Raw genomic sequence first — 22,174 nt, 5'->3', positions numbered from 1 at the left:
TGTTGTGGTTTGCTGACCTTGTTCCTCTAGGGGTAAGAACAACATGTTTAGGGACTGAGGATCCCTGTAATTATTGACATTTCATGCTCCATGCTGCGAGGCACAAATATGTCTATAACATTGAGTCACAGTCCTCGATACCTTTTATTATCAGAAAAACGAGCACAGGAATAATGTTTTTTGATTTACTTGCTATTGTACTCCAGAGTTTCTCTATTTCATCTGGAAACTGGTCGCCATGATGTGACGTTACATAGTGAAGGCTCTTCAACAATCTCTCACTCCATCCCGATTCTAGAAGCGTAACAAAATTCAAATTTTCAATCCAAGGGGCCATGCATGTCAATACTTGATGTTGAGCAATGATATCAACATCATCTAGTTGTCTTAGCATGATTTCCTCACATAGGAGTTCACTCAACTCCGGATACCCCTTTACTAGCTTTGCAGAGAGTTGATATTGGAACTGTTGATAAGAATCTGGAAGACTGCCAACAACTGCTGCCCGATATCGACCTGCGCCTTCACCTTCTTCCGCCCACTCCCTAATAGACAGGGTCTCAAGCATTTGCAATGCATCATCTCTTATTTGTCTTGAGGGATCAACTACTTTGTAAAGTATAAGGCTTAGCAACCTCTGTGTTTCACATTTTGGAAGTTCTTGCCGCATGTACACCTCTGCCAGGACAGTAAAGTACCCATCTGCAATTGATGAATCCGATGAATAGCACTGGTCTATACATACTGGAAAAAGATACAAGTTACTTTGAAGAAGATCCATTAGAGCTGTTTTTACAAGTATAACTCTAGACTAGCCCCCCTCTTTGTCGATCCCGTCCTCCAGAGCGGGACACCTCAAAAGCTCCTCCCACACCAAACTTAGAATTAGAAGGGGTTCGAGGATCTGCTGGTGAGTAACCAAATGGCATTCTTTGTGGTGGGTCCACAAAAAGACCATTTATCCAGGAAACAACACGTCCACTCATCTTTCTTGCTTGGTCATCAAAGCATGGCCCATACAACAGAGAAGCCATGGCATTCATGGAAACCCATTGGATTGATTCTACTTGATCATTAATGTCTTTCTCAAGAGAGATCCATTCCACTGAACCTTTAGTACGCATGTTCAGTGTTGACTTGTAGCGTTCAATTTCACGCCGATAGTCATAGGCAGTCTCCTGAACCCAAGCATTATTGAAGCATAATATCTATTGCCCTTGGAAGTGAAAATGGGATTCTCTTGCGAAGAAAAGAATTCTCGTTGATGAAGCTATGAAGATCCCTATGCATCAATCCTGTCACCAGACAACACTACTTATGTCTTTATTTACAAACGAGCTTAATGCCTGCAAAAGATTTGAGTGCAAAAGTTTAGATATTGCAGAAACCACCGCTTCCTTGAAAACACTGTCACTGCTCCCATCTGCATTTCTGGAGGGAAACAGAACTCTGTACAATAGGCATGCTAGGATTTTGGCCTCCACTGAAAACTCGAACAAATCCCCAATTTCGTAGCACGCTACGAAACCACCTAAACATGTAGCGCTGCGAAACTGCTAAAGGATTTATGCGCTGCGAAAACACTTTGTCCTCAAGCTAGTCTGAGCAATTTTTGGAAACAGAATTTTCAGTGATAACACAAACCATCAAAAGCAACATAATCTAAACAAAGTAAAATGAATCTAGATAACAGAAATTAACTCATGAACTGAAGCAAAAACATATAGTTACAAAGCAAGAGATGTTGGGCAGCTTGGGTTGGGCCCTAACCCAAGAGCTTTAGCCCTATGAAAGAGATCAGTACTGGCTCAGGAAATATTTCATCTTCATTATCAAAAATAATAGTCACATTACATGAATTGTCCATAAAAAAAAGCTCGAAGATGAGTTGAACAAGAGCTGCACAAAAGTGCGAGAATTTGATTAATAATTGGATAACCTACTGAGGCTCTAAGCCCCCCTATTTATACAAATGAATTCCTCCAATAGTCCTCCTAAAATCAAGGAGCTCAGCTTCCCAGAACTGGAGATAAATAGTAGTCCTTCTTTACTTGCTCAGTTGCCCCTTGGATGCATCAATGTGGACCTTTGTGCTCCGAGTTGCTCATGGAGGATTCAAGGAAAGGGGTCATAAATGAAGGAGACACCCCCCTACAAATCCTCTTCCCTGTTTTCCTTGAGTATTTGTTGCCATTTGCTCATAAATCCCTTGACTTTGTCCAAAATTGACCAAAAAATCTGCATAAAGCACACATTAGACTACATGGCAAAATGACTAACCCAATTCACTCTATTAGCATAAATATATTCAAAAACATGCAATAAACTAATGAGAATGGTGGATTAAGTCGAATTAAGAGACAAAATGAGCCCATATAATTACCCATTTTTGGCGCTCATCACTGTGTTGTGCAGAAATAATGATCAGAGCCTAGGGTAGATCTTCAACTTGACTTCCATACCCCTCAATGTCATTTTTTACTAGTTTTCCCATAAATTTCTCCCCTGCAAAAGATCAACTTGATTAGTTTAACATTTACATTACTAAATTGAAAAAATAAAAGACGTTTTTTTGCAATATTTAGCTAATGCATGCATACATCAATATTAACAATATTAGGATCGTTTCCATGCCTACTTAGTCCATATAACTAGATGATAGAATTCAAGGCTAAATTAGGTCCCTTTTACAAGTAATGTGTGTCAGTTTCTAGCTAGGTGATTTCATGTCATTTTCATAGCACTTTCTATTCGGCACTTTCATTTCATTAACATAGGAAAGAATTTACTTTTTGCACTAAATATAGCTTTACATTCACTCTCAGTACTCAGCCTCCTTCTAGTCTAATACTAATTTGAAAAACCCTAGTGGTCTATCGCCCCAGTTGAGAAGTGACAAGAGTAGATTGTTGCATTTGTTGTGCATATAGAATTGTCACCTCCAAGTTTGTACAAACCCTGGGTTGATAAGGTAAGGTTTGTCACCCTAGGAGTTTCAAAATCCTTGCTGCAATACTAGGGCTCATCGTGTAAGTGTTTGTTAGTCTTGCCAATCACTAGTGATCAAATGTACTCTTTCAAAGTTTTTGATAGGGTCTAAGGTCAAATTTTTATGGTTTCAAAAGGATTTCAAATAAAAATTTGGTCATTGGTTAGTATGTCTAGGTATGTTAGTACTCCTTCCATTTCATAGTCCAATGTCATTTTGGTCATGTCATCACTCAATATGATGATTCAATCAATAAAAGTCGTGATCACCATCTCACTCTCATCTCATGGTTGGTTTCATACTCCATTAGATGTCATCAACAGGTCAAGTCATCAAAATGGTCAAAAGAGTCAAAACATCACTTATGGTTAATCATTCTGCAGCTATCATTGGTCTCATTGTGGCTATCAATATTCTATGGCTACAGCTCTCTCCTAGTATCCTCCGCTACAGCTCTCTCCCAGTCCCAGACAACCAAAAATAGATAACAACGTCCTACCACAGGACGACGATCGATCTTGTCTTCAACGTTGCAAGAAAGATTGGCCACAGAAAGCAAAGGCACTGACTCCCGACTTTCTGAACAAGCATAAATTGAATGTATAATACCTCACCACCTCTCTCAGGCGTATACAGTGTACAGTCCAGCAGAAAAAGACCCTGCGTGTTCGTTCAGCTCGAGACACTTAGTCAAGGAAGGCGGGCCAAATAGTTCATGTCTCACGTTGTCTGCAGCTAGATCTAGATCTAATCTTTTGCCTTATTTCTCTATGGCTGGGTCTCAGCTCCCACACTATGTTTCAGCACTCTTTGCTATCCAACGCTGCGGGTTTATCAAAGGCAACAACCAATTTCGTAGACGAACCACATGTTCAATCTTCTACGGCTAGATCTAGATCTAATATTCTACCTTATTTTCTCTATGGCTGGGTTCTATGGGCAAGTAAAATATGGCTCCCAGCTTCACGAAAATAACTGTTGGCTCAGTTTCGTCTACCTCTAGAGGGAAAGCTCCTACCATATCGTCAATGAAGCCCCAGCTCCCACTATCTAGGTGGTCCAGACCTCACTCGATGAGGCTTTGAAGTTTTCTAAAAGTGCCCTAATCTGCCGGTTCAATGGTTTTTGGCCACAGCTGACAGCTCTCCACAATTGGATGTCGAAGGTATGGAAGCCTATTAGTTTTGATGAAATTAATATCTACCCCTGTGCTAGGGGTTTCTTTATAGTAGATTTTGAAAATCTTGAAAGCAGACAATGTATTCTAGATTCTGGCCCTTGGTCTTGGGAAAACTCAGGCCTATTCATGAAGCCATGGAACCCATCATTTGATCCCTCAACAACAATCATAACCTCAGCACCAGTTTGGGTGAGATTGCCAAGCCTACCCTTGCATCTCTAGAATCTCTCCTCGCTAAAAGCCATTGGAAATGCAATTGGGAAATTTTACTACATGTGCCCAGAAATAGAGGAATATGCCACAACCACCTATGCATGCATCTGTGTGGAAATGGACTTCAGCGCCGGATTCCCAGCTGAAATAAACCTAACAAGTAAAGACTATGTGTGGAACCAGAAACTCGATTATGAAAGTGTCCTCTTCAGATGTCGATCCTGCTTTAAGACATGCCATCTAGCCAAAAATTTCCCAAAAGCCTCCCAGAAAAAAATTTCTAGAAAAAGCCACCACAGATCTACATGGTGGGAAGGAGCACAAAAAGAACACTACACTATCATCAAAGAAGAATACTCTAGAGAAAACTCTGAATCACAAGAAATCGAGCAAGAAAGAAACAACTATCAAGACAAGAGGGGGAAATCCCAGCCCAACAACAAAAAAGTGAACTCGACAACCCCTCAAGCAGTTATGAGGATTCGAATACTGCACAAGATAAATCTTCATTTAACAATAAAGCAGATCTCCTAGACCAAACTTCTTCTCAGACTATCTTCAAAAGGACGAACACAATAGAACGTGAAGCTAAGACACCAATGTCCCAAGAACCAGAAAAGATGAAGGAGATGCAAGATAAAGGAAGTTGGAAGACCGTAGAGGAAAAAAACAAAAGCTACAACACCATTCTCACCAAGAAATATGGGGATCCAGACAATCAAAAACTAAGAAAATTATAGGTCTGATAGACCAATTTGGTCTCAATGGACATTAACCACTACCATCATCATCATCATCATCAGTAATAGGGAAAAATGATGTTCAAGGAGATTTCTTCCTATTTTAATATCCCCATTCATATTTCATTTATCTCCCTCAAACTTCCCTCATAAATCCCTCATTCCCTTTAAAATCCATTTTTCCTTGAGAAATTCTTAAATCCTAAGTCAAAACCCTTTTTTCCCTTGGAAATATTCTTATTCCATATTAATTCCAAAACTCTAGCTACATTTCCATTTTGTGTGATACATTAACTCTATCCACACCCACTAAGACTTTATTGAAATCCTTTTAAGGCTCACACCTTCTTGCAGCCCTCAATTGGCATTTGTTACATGAAACAATAAAGTGTGACTGCTTCCTAATTGTGATTGCGGGATCCCGCAATCAACCTATCCTAGATAACAGACCCGCAACATTAAACCCTACATCACGCATTGGGTCCCATCAGCCAAACAATCCTGCATCCCATGATATCCTGCATCTCGTGATATCCCACATCCCATGTGATAAACCTCGACTCCTAACTCTGATAAATTCGGGCTCCCAAATGCGGTATGTCCCACGGCGATACCCCGCAATGTAAAGTCCGGAAATTTATAAATCTCGGCTCTCAGTAATGAGTCTCGTCCCACCGAGAATTTCCATCCTGATTAAGCCCTATAGCATATAGTCCCACATCGCATTAAGTCTCACAGCTATTTAATCCCAACCCCTGGCTATGAGTCCCAGTCTCTGATTGTGATATGGTGAAAGCCCCATTTCCAAACCCACTGGATATTTGTTTTGGATTTTGAAAAATTTAGTTCTGGATTTGTGGTTAAGTCTCAGCCCCCAATGATTGCATCACCTTTTAGTTCCACCCCCATAAGGTCTCCCTTCCCAGTTGTGATTGCAATATGGAAGGCCTTGGACGGATGTGATATCCTATATATTGCAGTGATTAAGTTTTCAAGTCTGCCTTTTTGCAAAATAGGGAAAATTAGTGTTAGAAGCTCCTTCTCTATATTGAAATTGCAATATGAAATAGGCTCATCTCAGATGTGATTGCGATAAGGATCAATGGCAGAGGAAGAATCGGTCCCCCTGGCACACTTTTAATAGAAAAAACAGTAGAAAAAGGAGTCAACATTGCACATTTGTTACAATAGTTCTCATAACCGAATGAAGAAAAAGTGGAGTAGAAACATAGTTAATCAACCAGTAGGACTAACATAAGTGTTTATTCAAGGCCTCAGTTACACCATAACAGCACCAGAACTCATCCAAATGATATTTTAGTAGTTTTTTATCTATTTTAGGAATATTTGTAATAAATCTTGAAGTCTTTTTTTCAAGATATTTTTTTGTGAATAATTGTATAAATACTTCAGATTTCGAAGTATTAAGGATTGGACATGAGAGAGTGAAAGGCTATATTCAATTATCTTTTTACAGGAAATTAAAGGCGAGTTGTAGCTATTATTTATGAATTCTTGTGGTATGAGTTTGTGATAATGTTTTCTTCTATTAATACCTTATATGAATGATAATTTTATCCCCTTTCCATATCTATACTTTTTAGTGATTTTCCTAAGAGGTTTTAAACAGAATTATTTTAATTAAGCTTTGTTTTGTTAGGAATTTCATGTTTATGTTATTTATATTCTAATAAATGAGTTCATGCTTGCCATGCTCATTTTGAATCTTAGCTTTTCTACCCTACACTACATCGAAAAAACCCCAAAGTATCACAAAAGCATACCTACCCTACTCCTCTTTATCTCTTGCAACTGAACCCTTGAAACATGACCTAGTTCCTTGATTTTTGACTCCTGATCCAACAAAACCTTAAAATATTAAAACCTTAGAGCTAAACATACCTAGCCTAATATCTTTTTCCCACTCCAGTCATATTTGGATGTGAGCTTTATAGAGAGATCCCTCTCTCGTTTAGCAGGGCTAGCTATTGAACCCTAAGTGGTTTGAGGTTACCTCCGTCAATCTCCTTTCTCAACCTTGGGACATTGTGGAGGATAACACATCACATATCTCAACCTGGAAACACATCAAGGAGCTCAATCTCATGGGGGATTTATACATCTACAACCCCATATCAAGCAATAGGATATCCAAACATGCAGGGGAGCACATCTCAACTCTAGAATCACATCAAGGAGCTAATTCTTAACTCGAAACTAAATAGGGGAGAAAATCTCAAGCTAATCCTATTTCCTATTGATCTTCCCATAAATGACTCTAGGCAATCATGTGGTAGAACACCTGCATTATAATTGACTTGGGTTGTGTTAATTTTTGCAACTAGGGTCAAATTCCACAATGGATAGCTCAAATGAGTGATATGATACTTTCATTAAATTTCTATTTTCTAGAGGACCAAAATCGGCCTAAATATCACCCAATTTGGTCAAGCAGAAGTTAAGTTTTGAATTATTTTATTCATACATGCATTATGGAATGGATCAGCCCTAACCACATGGGTGACTTCTTATGTCGGCCTTAACCGCAAAAGAACCCTCACAAAAACCTATAAATAGAAGGGACCTCAAGCTCATTTCATCACGACATCTTCTATTATTCTCTTTTGTCTTGGTTTGCACATGTTCAATGGAAAGAGTTCACACAAGGGTCCGAAATCACAGACGTAAGGTTTGCTCTAACTTAGGGTTTTCTAATCCCTAAAAGCTGGCATAGAATTGGGCTTTATAGTCCCTAGATGGTGGCACACAGTGTTATGGTAGCATCCATAGAGCCCTAGATTCTAGCGCAAAGGCTTAAGGGAGCGTCCAAGGGTTCAAAGTCAGATTTGAAGGTGTTGGTCCTCGTACACTCGCATAGAGTAGTCCTGAGAACGTCCAGACCATCCTGGACGCACGCATAGAAACTGGAAGAGAGAGTCTAATGGTTTTTGAGAAGATCTAGTGGGTTTGACCCTAGACACATGCACAGGGTCTTCCTAAGATCATCCAAGCATCTATAGATGCCCTCACATAGTGGTAGAGAGAGCCTCCAGAGAGTTTCGGACGCACGCAAACAGTTTTTCTGAGAGCATCCAGAGTTTTGATCTTGGGTTTATTAGTTGGCTTTAGTTGGCTTCGGTGATTTGGTAGATTTGGGTTTATCTCTATTGTTATATATATTTGTAGATATGTAGATATGATGTATTAGTATTTTCTGCAAACATATGTATTGGGCTCATTGTACTCTCTACTGAAATATTTTTATGACGATCTCTTAAAGAGGAATATTTGAAAGGGTTTCCTCCTTATGGGGTTTTTCCCTAATATTGGACCAATATGCTATCTCTTATGGTTGTCCTATTGTCTTCTTTGGCACTACATACATTATTATTTCTTCAGTTAAGTTTCTGATTGGTTATACTACTAATAATTGGATGCATTGTTAATAAAGAAGTAAATTGGGCTAAAGTAACTAATACATCATAAAACAATTAGAAATTTAACATGATATCAGAGTTTAGGTGAAGGAAAAGACCATAAGAAGAAAATCATTGAATCCCTCATTTTCAGAAAGTATATTTCCTAGTTAATGTCAATATGTCATCCTCTACCTTCAAGGAGCATGAAAAGTTGGGTGATGCATCAAACTTTGTTGCATGGAAAGTCAGATTGGAGATCATAACTGAAAATAATGATGTGTTGGAATACATTCAAGGAAGGATTCCCGAGCCTCTAGAAAATTCTTCTGCTTCCCTCCAGAATGGATACAAGAAAGGCGAGTCCAAAGTAAAGAAATATAGTTGATGGTTTACAAGATCATTTACTTGCATATGTTAGGAATTGAAGAAAGTCCAATGATATATATGACAAGATAGTCGTCATGTATGAAATCAACAACTTGAATGAGATCATCACATTGAAATATCAAGCAAAGGAAACCAAGATGAAAAAATGAGAAGTTGTTCAATCCTACATTATGAGGATCTCTCACCTTAGAGATCAATTGCAGAGAGTTGGAGAAAATGTGCCTGACAGGGAGCTAGTAGTTGTGACTCTTAGAGGTTTCCATCCTATTTGGGAAAACTTCATTACTACAATCAACAATAGCAATTTCCTTCCATCATTTGATGAAATTTTTGGGAAGCTCACTCAAGAATAGTCGAGGATGATAGCAAGAGGAAGGATTCAAAACATAAAGAGGGAGATCTCGCTGCATATATCACTCATTGCAAAAGGAAGAAGGCAAAACGAGGTCCATCAAGGAAGCTTCCTTCTCAAAATAAAAAAGTAAGGAATTATATATTGTTATCTCATATTGAATGCTTCAATTGCCACAAGACAGGTCATTATGCTCGTGACTTTCTCGAGAAGAGAAAGAGGCCATGTTACAACACTAGAGGTGACTACAATAACAAAAGAAGAAAAGAGAATCAAAGAAATAACCATGACAGAGATATGAAAGAAGAAGAAGAGACTCCTCAAGCAACCGTGAAGAATATCATCCTCCTCAAAAGAAGTCAAGGGCTCCCAGGTATGAAAGTGATGTTGGCAATAAATCTGAATACATTCTTATTTCTGGTCTTACTAGTTCTTCTCCACCGAATTCGTGCGATAGTTGGTTGGTTGATAGTGGGGTTACTCATCATTTCTCTGGATACAAGGAAGTCCTCTCTAATATGGTAGAGAGGGAGAATAAATTGAAGATCATTCTTGAAGACAACTCAATTCATCCCATGAAAGGATTTGGGTCCATCAAATATTAGTTGAATTCAGGGGAATTAGGTTTGTTGCATGATGTTATGTATGTACCAAGATTAATGAAGAATCCAGTATCTATATCTGCATTGGAAGATAAAGGGAGGAGGGTTTCCTTCATCAAAGGAAAAGTTTTGACCTGCCCTATTGATTCACCTATGAGAGATGCATTCACATTAGGATCAACATTTGAATGACTCTATAAAGTCACTGGAAGACCTCTTCTAGCATTGGTTCATAATACCAATCATCTGAGCCAATTATGGAATTGTAGGTTGGCTCATCTACACTATGTTATACTTTCGAAGTTGAATAAATTTATCTCAGGTATTCTCAATGTTCAATATCATCATGATGGATTTTGTCTAGGTTGTGCGAGTGGAAATAAAACAAGGGGACCATTTCCCTCTAGTAAGAACAAGATAAATGGCATCCTCCATCTCATTCATTCTTGTAACACCCTCCTCCCACATCTACCCAAGTAACCGGCCAATCACAGTAAGCATGCGACGAGAGGCTACTATGGTGGAATTTGACCTCCTATGTGACCTTAAGGAAATGGAATAGAAAAAAACATAATAAACAAACCTTCCACATCAGCTACAAGACCCCTGAGAACCATGCCAACACTTCAGGTAGCTTGCCTCTGTGTCCTAATAAAACTTCCAATCACTTTCCCTCTGGGCGCTCTCATATTATGGGCATGCAAGCGTCGAGGGACCTCTAGTCACTCACGCAAGCTTGCATGCTAGCAACCAGGGACCAATTTGTCTAGTTTTTTGCCAACGTCCCCGAGATTTGAGCCACTTTTTCTGGCCCAATTCACTGCCCAAAATGGAATGATATCTTAAGAGAAGTAAAATAATAGGGAAACAATGAAGTATAAGTAATTAATTAAACAAGCCCTTAACCAGACCCCTACTAGCAATGACAAGAATTTCATCAAACATATCACAAACATGTAATCTACAGGTGTAAACAACAGAATTAAGCATAGGGATCTCATACTTATCTAATAATAGATAAGAACCATTGCTCCCTCATGTATTTTGTTGAATTGTCATCTATTAGGTCATAAATTCATTTTCCATTCATTTACAAGTAAAAACATACTGAGAACCATAAATAGTTGTTGTCATAAAACATACATATAACCAGCATAGTAACAACAGAAATACCATAAATATATCAGCCACAAAATCCATATATAAACCAGTATATTTATACATGAAAACCAAGGGAATGAATTTCTCATTAATGAATGCAAAAACCAATTGGAGATGGGACTATCACATTCCACCCAACCATAGATTGGTTGATCCAAGTCTCTCTTCAACCAATCACCCCCGTGCCATATTCTAAGCATGAATATGGGACTAATAACCAACTAAAAAGAACCAAACAAGCAGGGATGATACTGAAATTATCCTCTTACACCGTGAGGAATTTGAGTGCCTCCTAGTCTCTTGAGCTTTACCATAATCCACAGTTTGATCCAGGGATCACTAGGCCCTACACCGAGACCCACTCTCCATGATTTACTATACATCCAATCCCAGTACTACTAGGCCTAACGAGAGAAATCTACCTCTTGGCTTTATTGCATATCCTGTCATTCACCAGCAAGGATTCCTAGGCCCACCAAGGAACACAATATTGAATTTACCGTAACCCATAGTCTGGCTTAGGGGTTAATATGCCAGTGACTTTATTGTGATCCATAGTCTAGTTCAGGGACCACTAGGCCATGTGTTTTTCATTTCGAAGATCCACCCCACTCAACTTCAAATCCATCTAACAATCCAACTCAACCAAAGTATGAGAACCCATCTCATCAAGGCTATCAGGAAATGGCAAGGCTAGGTTGAAAACATTGTCACACCTGGAAAAACCCATGCCATGATAGAAAACAACCACATGCAACACCATGCATGCCAAATATAGCAAGGAAAATACACATGCAAATCGATACCTGCAAAGAATCTTGTTGTAGTTGCTTGATCCTGCCTTTCCCTGCTTGATCTTTGTTTCATGTTTCCTTCTTTATTTTCTTGCTCGAATGCCAAAGTACTCGAGTAAAACTCTTAGTGTCCAAGAGTGTGAGAGAGAGAGAGAATAATAAATGAGCTCCAAAACTGAACTAACAAATGGTTACCAATTGATCCTCAAAAGCCTTTTTATGAATGAGGCCTTTATTTTCTTAATTTTCTATTATTTTCCTTCATTTTCCTCCTCACATGAAACCTGTGACATTTCACCTCCATTTTCTCCTAATTTCCATTATTTTCATAAATAAATGTGCCAAAAATGCCATTTGCTTTTCCAAAGCCTTAGCCATGTCCTTTTCCAATTTCCTTAGCCATAATAAACCAAATGAACACCCCCTAGGATATCTTTCCCAACATTTAGCTTGAAATAAGTGTCCCATCAACTATGGTTATTATTTTTTTAACTTTTATTACATTGGAAATTTCACCAAGGTTTTTACAATTCTGAAATATGTGGTACGATGCCTGTACATTCTGTTGGTGGTCATCTCAACTACATCACCTTTATTAATGACTTCTCAAGAAAGACATGGATATACTACCTTAAGCACAAGGATGAAGCCTTTGAAATATTCAAGCAATTCAAAGCCTTGATCGAAAATCAATCAGGAAAGAGAATCAAAGTCTTCAGATCCGACAATGGAGGCGAATACATGTCAAAATAATTCATAGCATTTTGTAAGAAATAAGGGATCAAGAAGGAAACAATTGTGCCATATACTCTTGAATATAATGGTTTGGCTGAAAGGAAGAACAGGTCTATAGTAGAATTTGTATGTGCCATGCTCCATGATCAAAAGGTGCCAAAGTTCCTTTGGGCCTAAGATACATTTACTATTGTATATGTTAAAAATAGGGTTCCTCATCAAGCATTAGAAAACAAGACCCCTGAAGAAATATTCACAGGTATCAAGCCTAATATTAGCCATATTCGTGTATTTGGATGCCCCATATATTTTCATGTGCCAAAGGAAAAAAGGAACAAATTGGAAGCTACAAGAAGAAAAGGTGTGTTTGTGGGTTATCATGAAAATTCTAAAGCATATAGAATATGTATTCCTAGTCAGAGGAAGGTCAAAATTAGCAGGGACATAACATTCGATGAATATGTAGCTCTTGGAAAAGCAAGAGATCTTCCTCTGCCAACTCCTCCCAAGGAAGAGAATGATGACTAGGATATTCTAGATGGTACTTTTGTACCTGAGTCTGATATTAATGATGATCCCATGGAGCCTACAGATCCGTTAGATCCTCATCCAAGTGATCCTTCTATGAAGAGACCACTTTAGCTCCATGATACTTTACATAATGCTGAAATAAATGTTCCCACTCATAGATCATTCATAGAAAGAAAGAAACCATGTAGATATCAGGGATATGTTGCAGCCATGAGCATTGTGATTCAAGCCGAACCATCCTCATTCGAAGAAGCTTTAAAAGAACAATCTTGGAAGGATGCTATGTCCGAGGAATATGAATCAATTTTGAAAAATGATGTATAGGATGTTGTACCTAGACCAAATGGGAAGTCTGATGTGACTTTAAAGTGGCTTTTCAAGATCAAACATGGAATTGATGGTAGCATTGAGAAATACAAAGCAAGTTTCGTAGCCCGAGGATTCTCTAAGAAAGAGGGAGAAGATTATGATGACATATTTTCTCTCATGGCTCAATATACAACCATCCATTCTATAGTTTCCCTTGATGTGAGTAAAGGATGGACTCTTCATCGGATGGATGTAAAGACCACATTCCTTCATAGCATGTTACAGTAAGAAGTATAGGTTGAATAACTACAGGGATTTGAAGTGGAATATTGAAGAACACATGTTTGCAGGTTGAAGAAGGCATTGTATGGTTTGAAACAAGCTCCCCAAACTTGGTATGCACACATTAACAATTATTTAGTGAAGCTACGATTCACAAGAAGTGATGTCGATCCAACCTCTACTTCAAGGTAGCCCAAGGTATGCCATTGATTTTGGTTTTATATGTTGACGGTCTATTCTTGATAGGTAGTGAGCCTATGATGATCAAGTGTAAGAGGAAGCTAGCCTTTGACTTTGAGCTGAAATACCTTGGTCCTATGCACTACTTTTTAGGCCTTGAGGTGTGGCAAAGGCCTAGTGATATTTTCCTTTCACAAGGAAAATACATTGTGAAGTTGCTGGAAATATTTGGAATGACTGAATGCAAATCCATGGTTACACCAATGGAAATGAACTTCAAGAAGTTATGTGGAGAAGTTGCAGGACCAGACTTGGAAAATCCATCCAAGTATAAACAACTGATTGGGGCTTTGATGTTCCTTGTGAACACTTGTCCAAACATATTCTATGCAGTAAACACATTGATTCAATTCATGACTGATCCCCTCCACGCACATTGGATAGATTCCAAACACATATTGAGATATTTGCATGGGTCGATCACACTTGGCCTGAGATATTATGCCAAAGATGTTCAACTTCATGGATACACTGATGCTGACTGGGCCAGAAATGTTATCGACAAAAAGAGTACATATGGATGTTGTTTTAGCCTTGGATTTTCCATGATATCCTAGATGAGCTAAAAACAAAAGTCTATAGCATTGAGCACCGCCGAAGCAGAATACATTGCTGCTAGAATGGCTAGCTGCGAAGCAGTTTTGTTGAGAAATCCCTTTAGAGAGTTATTTGAGCATGTCCTAGATATTATAGTGATATAAAATGATTACAAGAGTGGAATCGTTTTGGAAGAAAATCTCGTGTTTCATGACAAGTCCAAGCATATTGAGATTCGATATCACTTTATTCAAGACATGGTGCAGAGAGGAGCTATCAAGCTTCATCACATATCGACAGATGAACAGATTGTAGATATTCTCACTAAGGCATTACCAAAGAGAAATTTCTTGGTCTTCAAAGAGTAGCTTGAACTGATGGATGTGGCCCCTCTGAATAAGGGGCAACATTGATCGAGGGAACTGAGCCAACTCTTCCTACCCTGTTTGAGCTCCCAGGGTGTTATCACTCAGGTTGTCCCTAAAGCTCCTTAAAGGGATACGGCCGAGGTAACCACAAACCAATCTTTGGACTGCAGGTGCTAGCCCACCGGCAATCAGAGAGGGTTCTCTCTTTTATGCTTTAACTTTTTTGATGATGATTTTAGGCTAGTTATTGAGTACAAGGGGTTTTGTTTGAGTTTTGGTGGGAAGGATGAAGCTTTCAAGTAGAGAGGTAATGCATAGTATGATTAGTTCAAACCATTGGGCATGGAGTCATGGAGTAGGACTGCTGGTGCGTTTTCTTGGTCACAAGAGGAATATGGAGCAAGATAGATACACATGAAACAACTTTCAGGCTAAATGGAGATGGATTGAAGGCTAAGAAAAGAGAGGCAATTAAGAATCTCTCTTTCAGCTTAACAGAGGGAAGGTCAATGAACTATATCTAGGAGCAGTAAAGAATCCCTAGATAACTGTCAGAAATGTGTGAATTAGGGGAAATATGAACCAAAGGGAATTCATATTCATTACCAATTTAGAGGAAAACATAAAGAAACAACGTAAATTGAGCGTAGAGTGTAGTTAAGCAAGTTCTAAGCTAATCTTTTTATCTACTATTTAGATGGCGACACATGTATGACATGAGCATAAATCAGTGTAAAAACAGAGATAGAAATCACTTATTGAGTCGTGTTGCAGCACAAGAATTCCATATTCATTCTTCAACAAATTAATGGCACAACAAACAGTCCATCCTCGAAGCTTTTCAGCAGTCTTTGATTAATGAAAACATCAAGTACACAGAGCGAGTCTCTAGTGGAGAAAATCAACCAACCAACCCTTTAAACAATGCATTAGGGTGGTTTATATAGGGAAAATATCTAAAAACATCCATTATAGCAGATCTTAAACAAATCTGAGGGAAATGAGTTCTTTAATCTAATCTTGTCGTTGAATAATGCAAGAAGATATCGAAGTGCCGCACTGGGGCAACTGCCTCAAGAATGAGTGGAAATTTGTCCTTGTGGCTCTGTGTGGTTCATTTAGCCATAACTGTGCTTTGGGTTTTGATCCCCTGCTCTTGAGTGGCTTTGATGTGCATTAACTGTGATCTGAGAGCCCTTAAATGGCTTTACCGCTTTCTTTGACTTTGCTTGGGGGCCTTTAATGTTCGCCCGCTTCGATTTGATACTCTTTGTCGCTTCACTGATATTCTTTAATTTAATCAAGGCTTCATCTTTCCTCTGATACTCTTTGACACTTGAATCGGGCCATTTTCTCTCCCTCGACGTGTTTGAAACTGTCAAATCGCCCCTTTTATGCCCTTTCAAGGCAAGAATGGCTGTTACAAATGATTTCCGTGGCTTCTGGAACGCTGCGGTAGCTGGCCGTTTTGAATACGAACATAAATGAAGAAATCCTGTCCAAACTACAAATTTTCGAGCCTCTTGGTAGATGAGCGATATGATTCTTTCCATTTTGGTCATTTTTTTTAGCGATGCGCGATTAGCGCTAAGCACTAATCGCGCATCTAAAACTGCCTCAGTTTTTTATTCCGAGCTCTCTTTGCTGCGATTTGCACCCTTCGCGCCTTCCTTTAGCGATGACGTCAGTATGACGTCAGCAGTGGGTCCCAGTACGGTAGTGACGTGGCAGGGTGATGTGGCAGGGTGACGTGGCAGTATGGCGGGGATTAAATCGGCGATCGGCAATCGGCCGGGACAGGGGGCAATGGCTTTTATGTATGTGATGCGATGGGAGCGATCGCCGATTTCGGAAAGGCGACGAGGCATGCGGCTGTGCGATAATGGGAAGTATTGCAGAAATGAATGGATCGTGATGCGATATGCTTTCGGATGCGATATTAATATCGCATCGGCGGATGAGAGGGGGGGCAACTGTATGTAGTTACAAAAACTTGCGACTGCCGATCGCGAAATCGCATCGGCGAAGTGATATCGGGAAGGTATAAAGGGGCGGGCCGATGAATGAATGTTGCGACCTCTGATAGCGATATTGCGTCGAAGGAGAGGAAAACTCATCAGAGGAGGGTTAATGCGATCAGAAGAGGCTTTTTTAAAGCTTTGGAATAATTCTTGATGCATCGGAATGAGTCCGATAGCATTTGAAGGGGGTTTTTTTGTTTTAGAAGGAGTCCAAACACCTTAGGAAGACGGTTTTTTGAGCGAAATGAGGGTTCTTACTAAGTTTCAAGTAAACTTAGTAATTCCCAAGCAATTTTTATGGTTATATTTCAACCAGAGGAAGGGATAAGTATGTAGGGGAGTTATTAACACAGTTTTAGTAGGGGGAAGGGAGATAGATAGGGAGTTACATAATAAAGTTAGTATTTAATATGAAATGTGATGAGAGAGCACTAAGTATGTAAATCTTAGGCTATTAAGGGAGAGAATGACTTGTATAAGAAATATAAGCTTCTTTAAGCAAAGCAGATCTTTACTTAGGCAATGATATGGCAAATGATGAAACTTAAGAGATATCAAGCAGATCTTGACCTCTTTGGGGAGGTTAGTGAATGATTTGGGGAATAAGGATAAGGGGGAGTTAGTCATGCCTCGCTTGAAGTCCTCCAAGGGAACATTGCATTGCATTTGTGATCTGAATAGATATGACATTGGCAAAGATAAAATGGGTCTCAGGGCATGATTATGCAACCACCAAAACTACCTACCCGGCCTACTCACCTAGCATTTTCTCTTCTTTTGGTTTGGGTGCACTTGAACTAGCATACCCAGCTTTTCATTCTTTTCTTCTTGTTGTCCTCCTATCTACATCTACACTTATTTCATCCAGGGGCTCAGATTAAGCGGTTGAGCACCCTTGTTTCACTACCTATCTACAAATCTACCAAGATTAAGCTGTTTGGACAGATAATTATTCTCTATATTCTACAACAGGAAATTGAAACCTAGGGAGACCAAGATTAAGCTGTTTGGCCCTCCCTTAACTAAAAAACTCATCAAAATGGATCAACTCATCAAAATGGAACATAGCAATGGCACTTAGACTAGCACTCTCATGGGCAATTCTCTGGCCTCTGTAGCAAATATGGAGCGTTGCAACATGCAAAGTATGACATATTTGGCATGTAAAAATGTCGATCATGAAAGATGAATACTTGATGCAGTAGGAGGCTAACAGTGGCTCCACTTGGGGATGGCTTTCCCTTGTGAAAAGCCAAGAACAGCAGGTCAGACTGCCTTGATCTTCTATTGTTGTTGTGGAACTGAAAACAATTCTTCGTTGGCTGCTAAAAAACTGGGATCTTGAGATCTGAACAGCACTCTCCTCAACTGAATTACTGTGAACTATATAGCGTCGCCTGCTTTCTTCTGCGTGCTTGATATTACATACATTTTTGCTTGAGACCTGCCTTCTGAAATAGTCTCAAAACATGGATCAAAACTGATGTATTTCGTTTGTTTTTGCTTTGACCAAGGGTGCTGATACGAAACCTAAAAAACGCTCCTCTGTTTTGATACTATTGACTGAAGTGGAAAGCTTGATTGTAGCACTTCTAACTGAATTTGATTTGATATAACAGCGCTGCTTCGTTCCAAGCAATCAGATTGCTTATACAAACATAAAAAAGAAAGCGCTGACATATATACAAATACTAATATACAAATATATACACAGGGGCATTGTATCCCTTAAAAGGGGTCTCGATAATGTTTCAACATTCGGCCATTTACAGGGTCGTCTTCCACTGTGCTGTCATCTATAGTTTTGAGAAAATACGTGTTATTGCCTTGCACAACACTGATAACAAATGGGCCTTTCCATAGAAAATCAAATTTTGCATGCTTTCCCTTGTCTTCTCTTCGTGAGTCCCACCTTAACACTTTATCGCCAATAAAGAAATCCTCAGCTTTAGTCCTTTTTTCAAATGCTTTCTTTAGCCTTTCTTGCACAATTTGAGCTCTGTCATACACATGCTCTCTGGTTTGCTAGAGATGAATGGTCTGATTTATTCTTCTTTGAATATTATTTGGTTCTGCCTGGACCTCTTGTAACAGCTTGATAATGGAAATACCCAAAGAAGATGGAAACCTGGCCTCCATGCCATACACCAGTTCATAAGGGCTCATCCCAATGGATTTCTTTGTTGAAAGTTTGTCTGCCCATAGGGCATTTGTGAGCCTCCTATGCCAGTTCTTCTTGTTTTCTTCTAAGATCTTCTTGATAATACTAATCAGGCTCTTGTTAGATGACTCGGCCAAGCCATTACCTTGAGGGTAATAGGCTGTGGAGTGGCCCAAGGTGATGTGAAATTTATGGAAAAAATTGATCATCTTTTTGGATTTGAAGGCAGCAGCGTTGTCAGTAATGATCTTCTCAGGGCAGCCAAATCTAGAAAGGATATTGCACTCAAGGAATTGGATAATGGTGGTGTCATTAGCTTGCCTACATGGGATGGCCTCAATCCACTTGGTGAAATAGTCGGTGGCTGTTAAAATCCACTTATGTTGGCCTGAGGAAGAGGGATGGATTTCTCCAATGAAGTCAAGACCCCATTGTTGAAAAGGATTTTCGGTTGAAATGGGCTTAAGAGGCAAAGGCAACAACTTTCTTTTGCCCTCAAAGATTTGGCATTTATGGCACGAGGTAGTAAACTTCTTTACATCTGCAAACAAGGAGGGCCAATAGAAACCATCCCTTAGAATTTTATAAGCAGTGGACTTCCAATATAGATGTCCTCCACAGTCCCCTACATGGAATTCTTTCATGACATTGTTAGTTTCATTCATGGTTAGACAATTAAGCAGTATGCCTTCATGATTTTTCCAAAATAAAGCACCATCTATGACACAAAACTTTGAAGCTTTCATTTTTAAAAATATTTTCTTGGTTCTGTACAATCCTGGGGAAGCAAACAGGTTTAACAATACAAAGCATATATCAACATACCATGGGGATTGCAAAAAGGTTTCATTGATCTGTGGAGTCGCCAGCTCCTGTTCATTGTCCAGTTGGTTAATGTCTAAGGCTTGAAAGTTTGTTTCGGACATCAGTTTGGCTAAACCTTGTCCCTTTATGAGCTTGGTTGGTTTTATTTCTATGTCATACTCAAGGATGTTAGCAATCCACTTGCCTCTTTTGCCTTCTAGCCCCTCTTGGGTTAATATGTCTTTTACAACAACATTTGGGACATAGGCAATCACATGTGAATATAAAATGTAAACTCGGAAATATTTGATTGCTTTAACAAGGGCGTAGGCCTACTTCTCCATGATTTGGTACTTCAAAGGAGCATCTCTTAAGGCTCGGCTGAAAAATGCAATTGGATTTTCAGCTCCTTGATCATCCTTTTGCAAAAGGACAGCAGCTATGGTGTGCTCAGATGCAAAAGAAAAAATGATAAAATCTTTGTCAAATTGAGGACTGGTGAGGACAGGGGCTTGGGTTAAGGCAGCTTTGATACTCTCAAAGGCTTGCTTGGTTTGAAGAGACCATTTTACCTTGGCATCCTTCTTAAGCATGTTGTTTAGCATTCTTATCAGTTCGGCCAAGTTTGGGATGAATCTCCTTAAGAAATTGATCTTTCCAAGGAATGCTTGCAATTCTTTTATGTTTCTTGGATATGGGATTTGTAAAATGGCTTGGATCCTTTCCAGATATATTCTAATACCATCTTTTGATATGATATGGCCTAGTAATTTACCTTCTTCAAGGCCAAAGAGAGACTTCTTAGGATTCAAGGAAATGCCATATTTCCTACATGTCATGAATATTTGCCTCAAATGTTTTAGGTGCTCTTGATCAGATTTGGAGAAAGGGGTTAAGTCATCGAGGTAGATAACTAGGAAATCATGTATTTCCTTGGCAAATGCAATATCCATTGCCCTTTGAAAGGTAGCACCAGCGTTTTTAAGTCGGAAAGGCATCTTCACATATTTAAATGTTCCCCACGGTGTGGTAAAGGTTGTCTTGTCTTGGTCATCCGGGTGAACTAGTATTTGATTAAAACCTGAAAAGCCATCTAGCAAAGAGATTCTAGATGACCCCACTACTCTTTTTAGGATGTGGTCCATTTTTGGGAGACTTGATTTAAATTTCTCAAATCTACACAAAGTCTAATCTCACTTGTTTTCTTTCTTGTGGGAACAAGATTGGATACCCATTCAGAGAATCTGATGGCTGCTATGATACCTGCTTCAAACATCCTTTTCACTTCCTTTTCAATCAAAGGGAGAAGCACAGGATTGATTCTCCTTAGTTTCTGTTTGAAGGGATTTTGATTTGGTTTTAAGGGAATGGTGTGTTGGATCACTGAGGTGTCATAGGACTTCAAGTCCTCATAACTCCAAGCAAATACATCTTGGAATTCTTTGAACAAATCAACATATTTGGGCTTTTGATTAGGTGGCAAAGATTGAGATAGTTTGATCATTTTGGGCTTCTCTGTTGTCCCAATGTTATGTTCTTCTATAGCGGAGTTTAAGGGCTACATTTTTGGCTTTTTGGGGACATCATTAGCATCAAACATATCTTCTAATGGAGTAAGGCCAGCAGGGAGAAAGTTATCCTTTAGATCAATGATCTCGGCCTCTGTTTTGGCTATTTCCTCCAAATGCATCTGTTTCAACTTTTCTATGTTTGCATTGTCACAAACAGTTGGGTTTAGGATTTGTTTGGTTGTTACAGCGGTTACAGCCTACTAATTTTCATTTGTTTGTTGTTGTTCATCCGTCATAGCATCCATGTCAATGTTAATATTTGAAAACTCATGCTCAAGAGTGAGGAAATTGTTAATCTGGGCATCATTTTCGAATACTTGCCAATCTTTAACGTTATTTGGGACAGCAGGCCTATTTTTTATCTCAGTAGTTGAATGGTGACTTGGCTCAAAGGGAAGCTTGCACGTACTAGCAAAAGTGGCTAGGCTCTGTGCATGAATGTTATGATCTCTTGAGATCTTAGCAAGCTTGGATTCAGTGAATGTATTGAGTATATTAGTGGCAGCAGTCCTATAGGCCCTCATTCTATTGTCATTAGTGACAAAGTTACCTTTCATTTGTTGGATTACTAGGTCGGAGTCACCTATAATAGACACTTTGGCAGCTCCTAAAGCTCTGAGCAGCTTAAGGCCTAAAAGGAGTGCCTCATACTCGGCCATGTTGTTGGTGCATTTGAAATTCAGTCTATATGCATGAACTTGTGCATGATTGTTATGTGTGTTGTGAATCCATACACCTGCCCCTGCTCCTAACTTGTTGACTGAACCATCAAAATCTA

The 22,174-nt window shown here is 39.2% G+C and overlaps 1 protein-coding gene across 1 annotated transcript in view; it reads right to left on the bottom strand.

The window, feature by feature from the left end:
- Window positions 1-806: 806 nt before the first annotated feature.
- The window catches only part of LOC149206068 (uncharacterized), an 83,570-nt gene continuing 62,202 nt past the window's right edge, over window positions 807-22,174 (bottom strand). Inside the window, exons 4-5 of the mRNA XM_089397582.1 lie at window positions 1,332-1,431; window positions 807-1,178 (exon numbers count right to left, since the gene is read on the bottom strand). Of these exons, the coding sequence (XP_089253708.1) occupies window positions 807-1,178; window positions 1,332-1,431 (472 nt within the window). The remainder of the gene's footprint in view (window positions 1,179-1,331; window positions 1,432-22,174) is intronic.

This window comes from Pinus tabuliformis, chromosome 1_2 (genome assembly GCF_031772625.1).
Source record: "Pinus tabuliformis cultivar Carrire ecotype Pingquan chromosome 1_2, CPIR1, whole genome shotgun sequence".
Lineage (NCBI taxonomy): Eukaryota > Viridiplantae > Streptophyta > Pinopsida > Pinales > Pinaceae > Pinus > Pinus tabuliformis.
The sequence above is the reverse complement of the archived record's forward strand: the minus strand, read 5'-3'. Positions and strand labels throughout refer to the sequence as shown.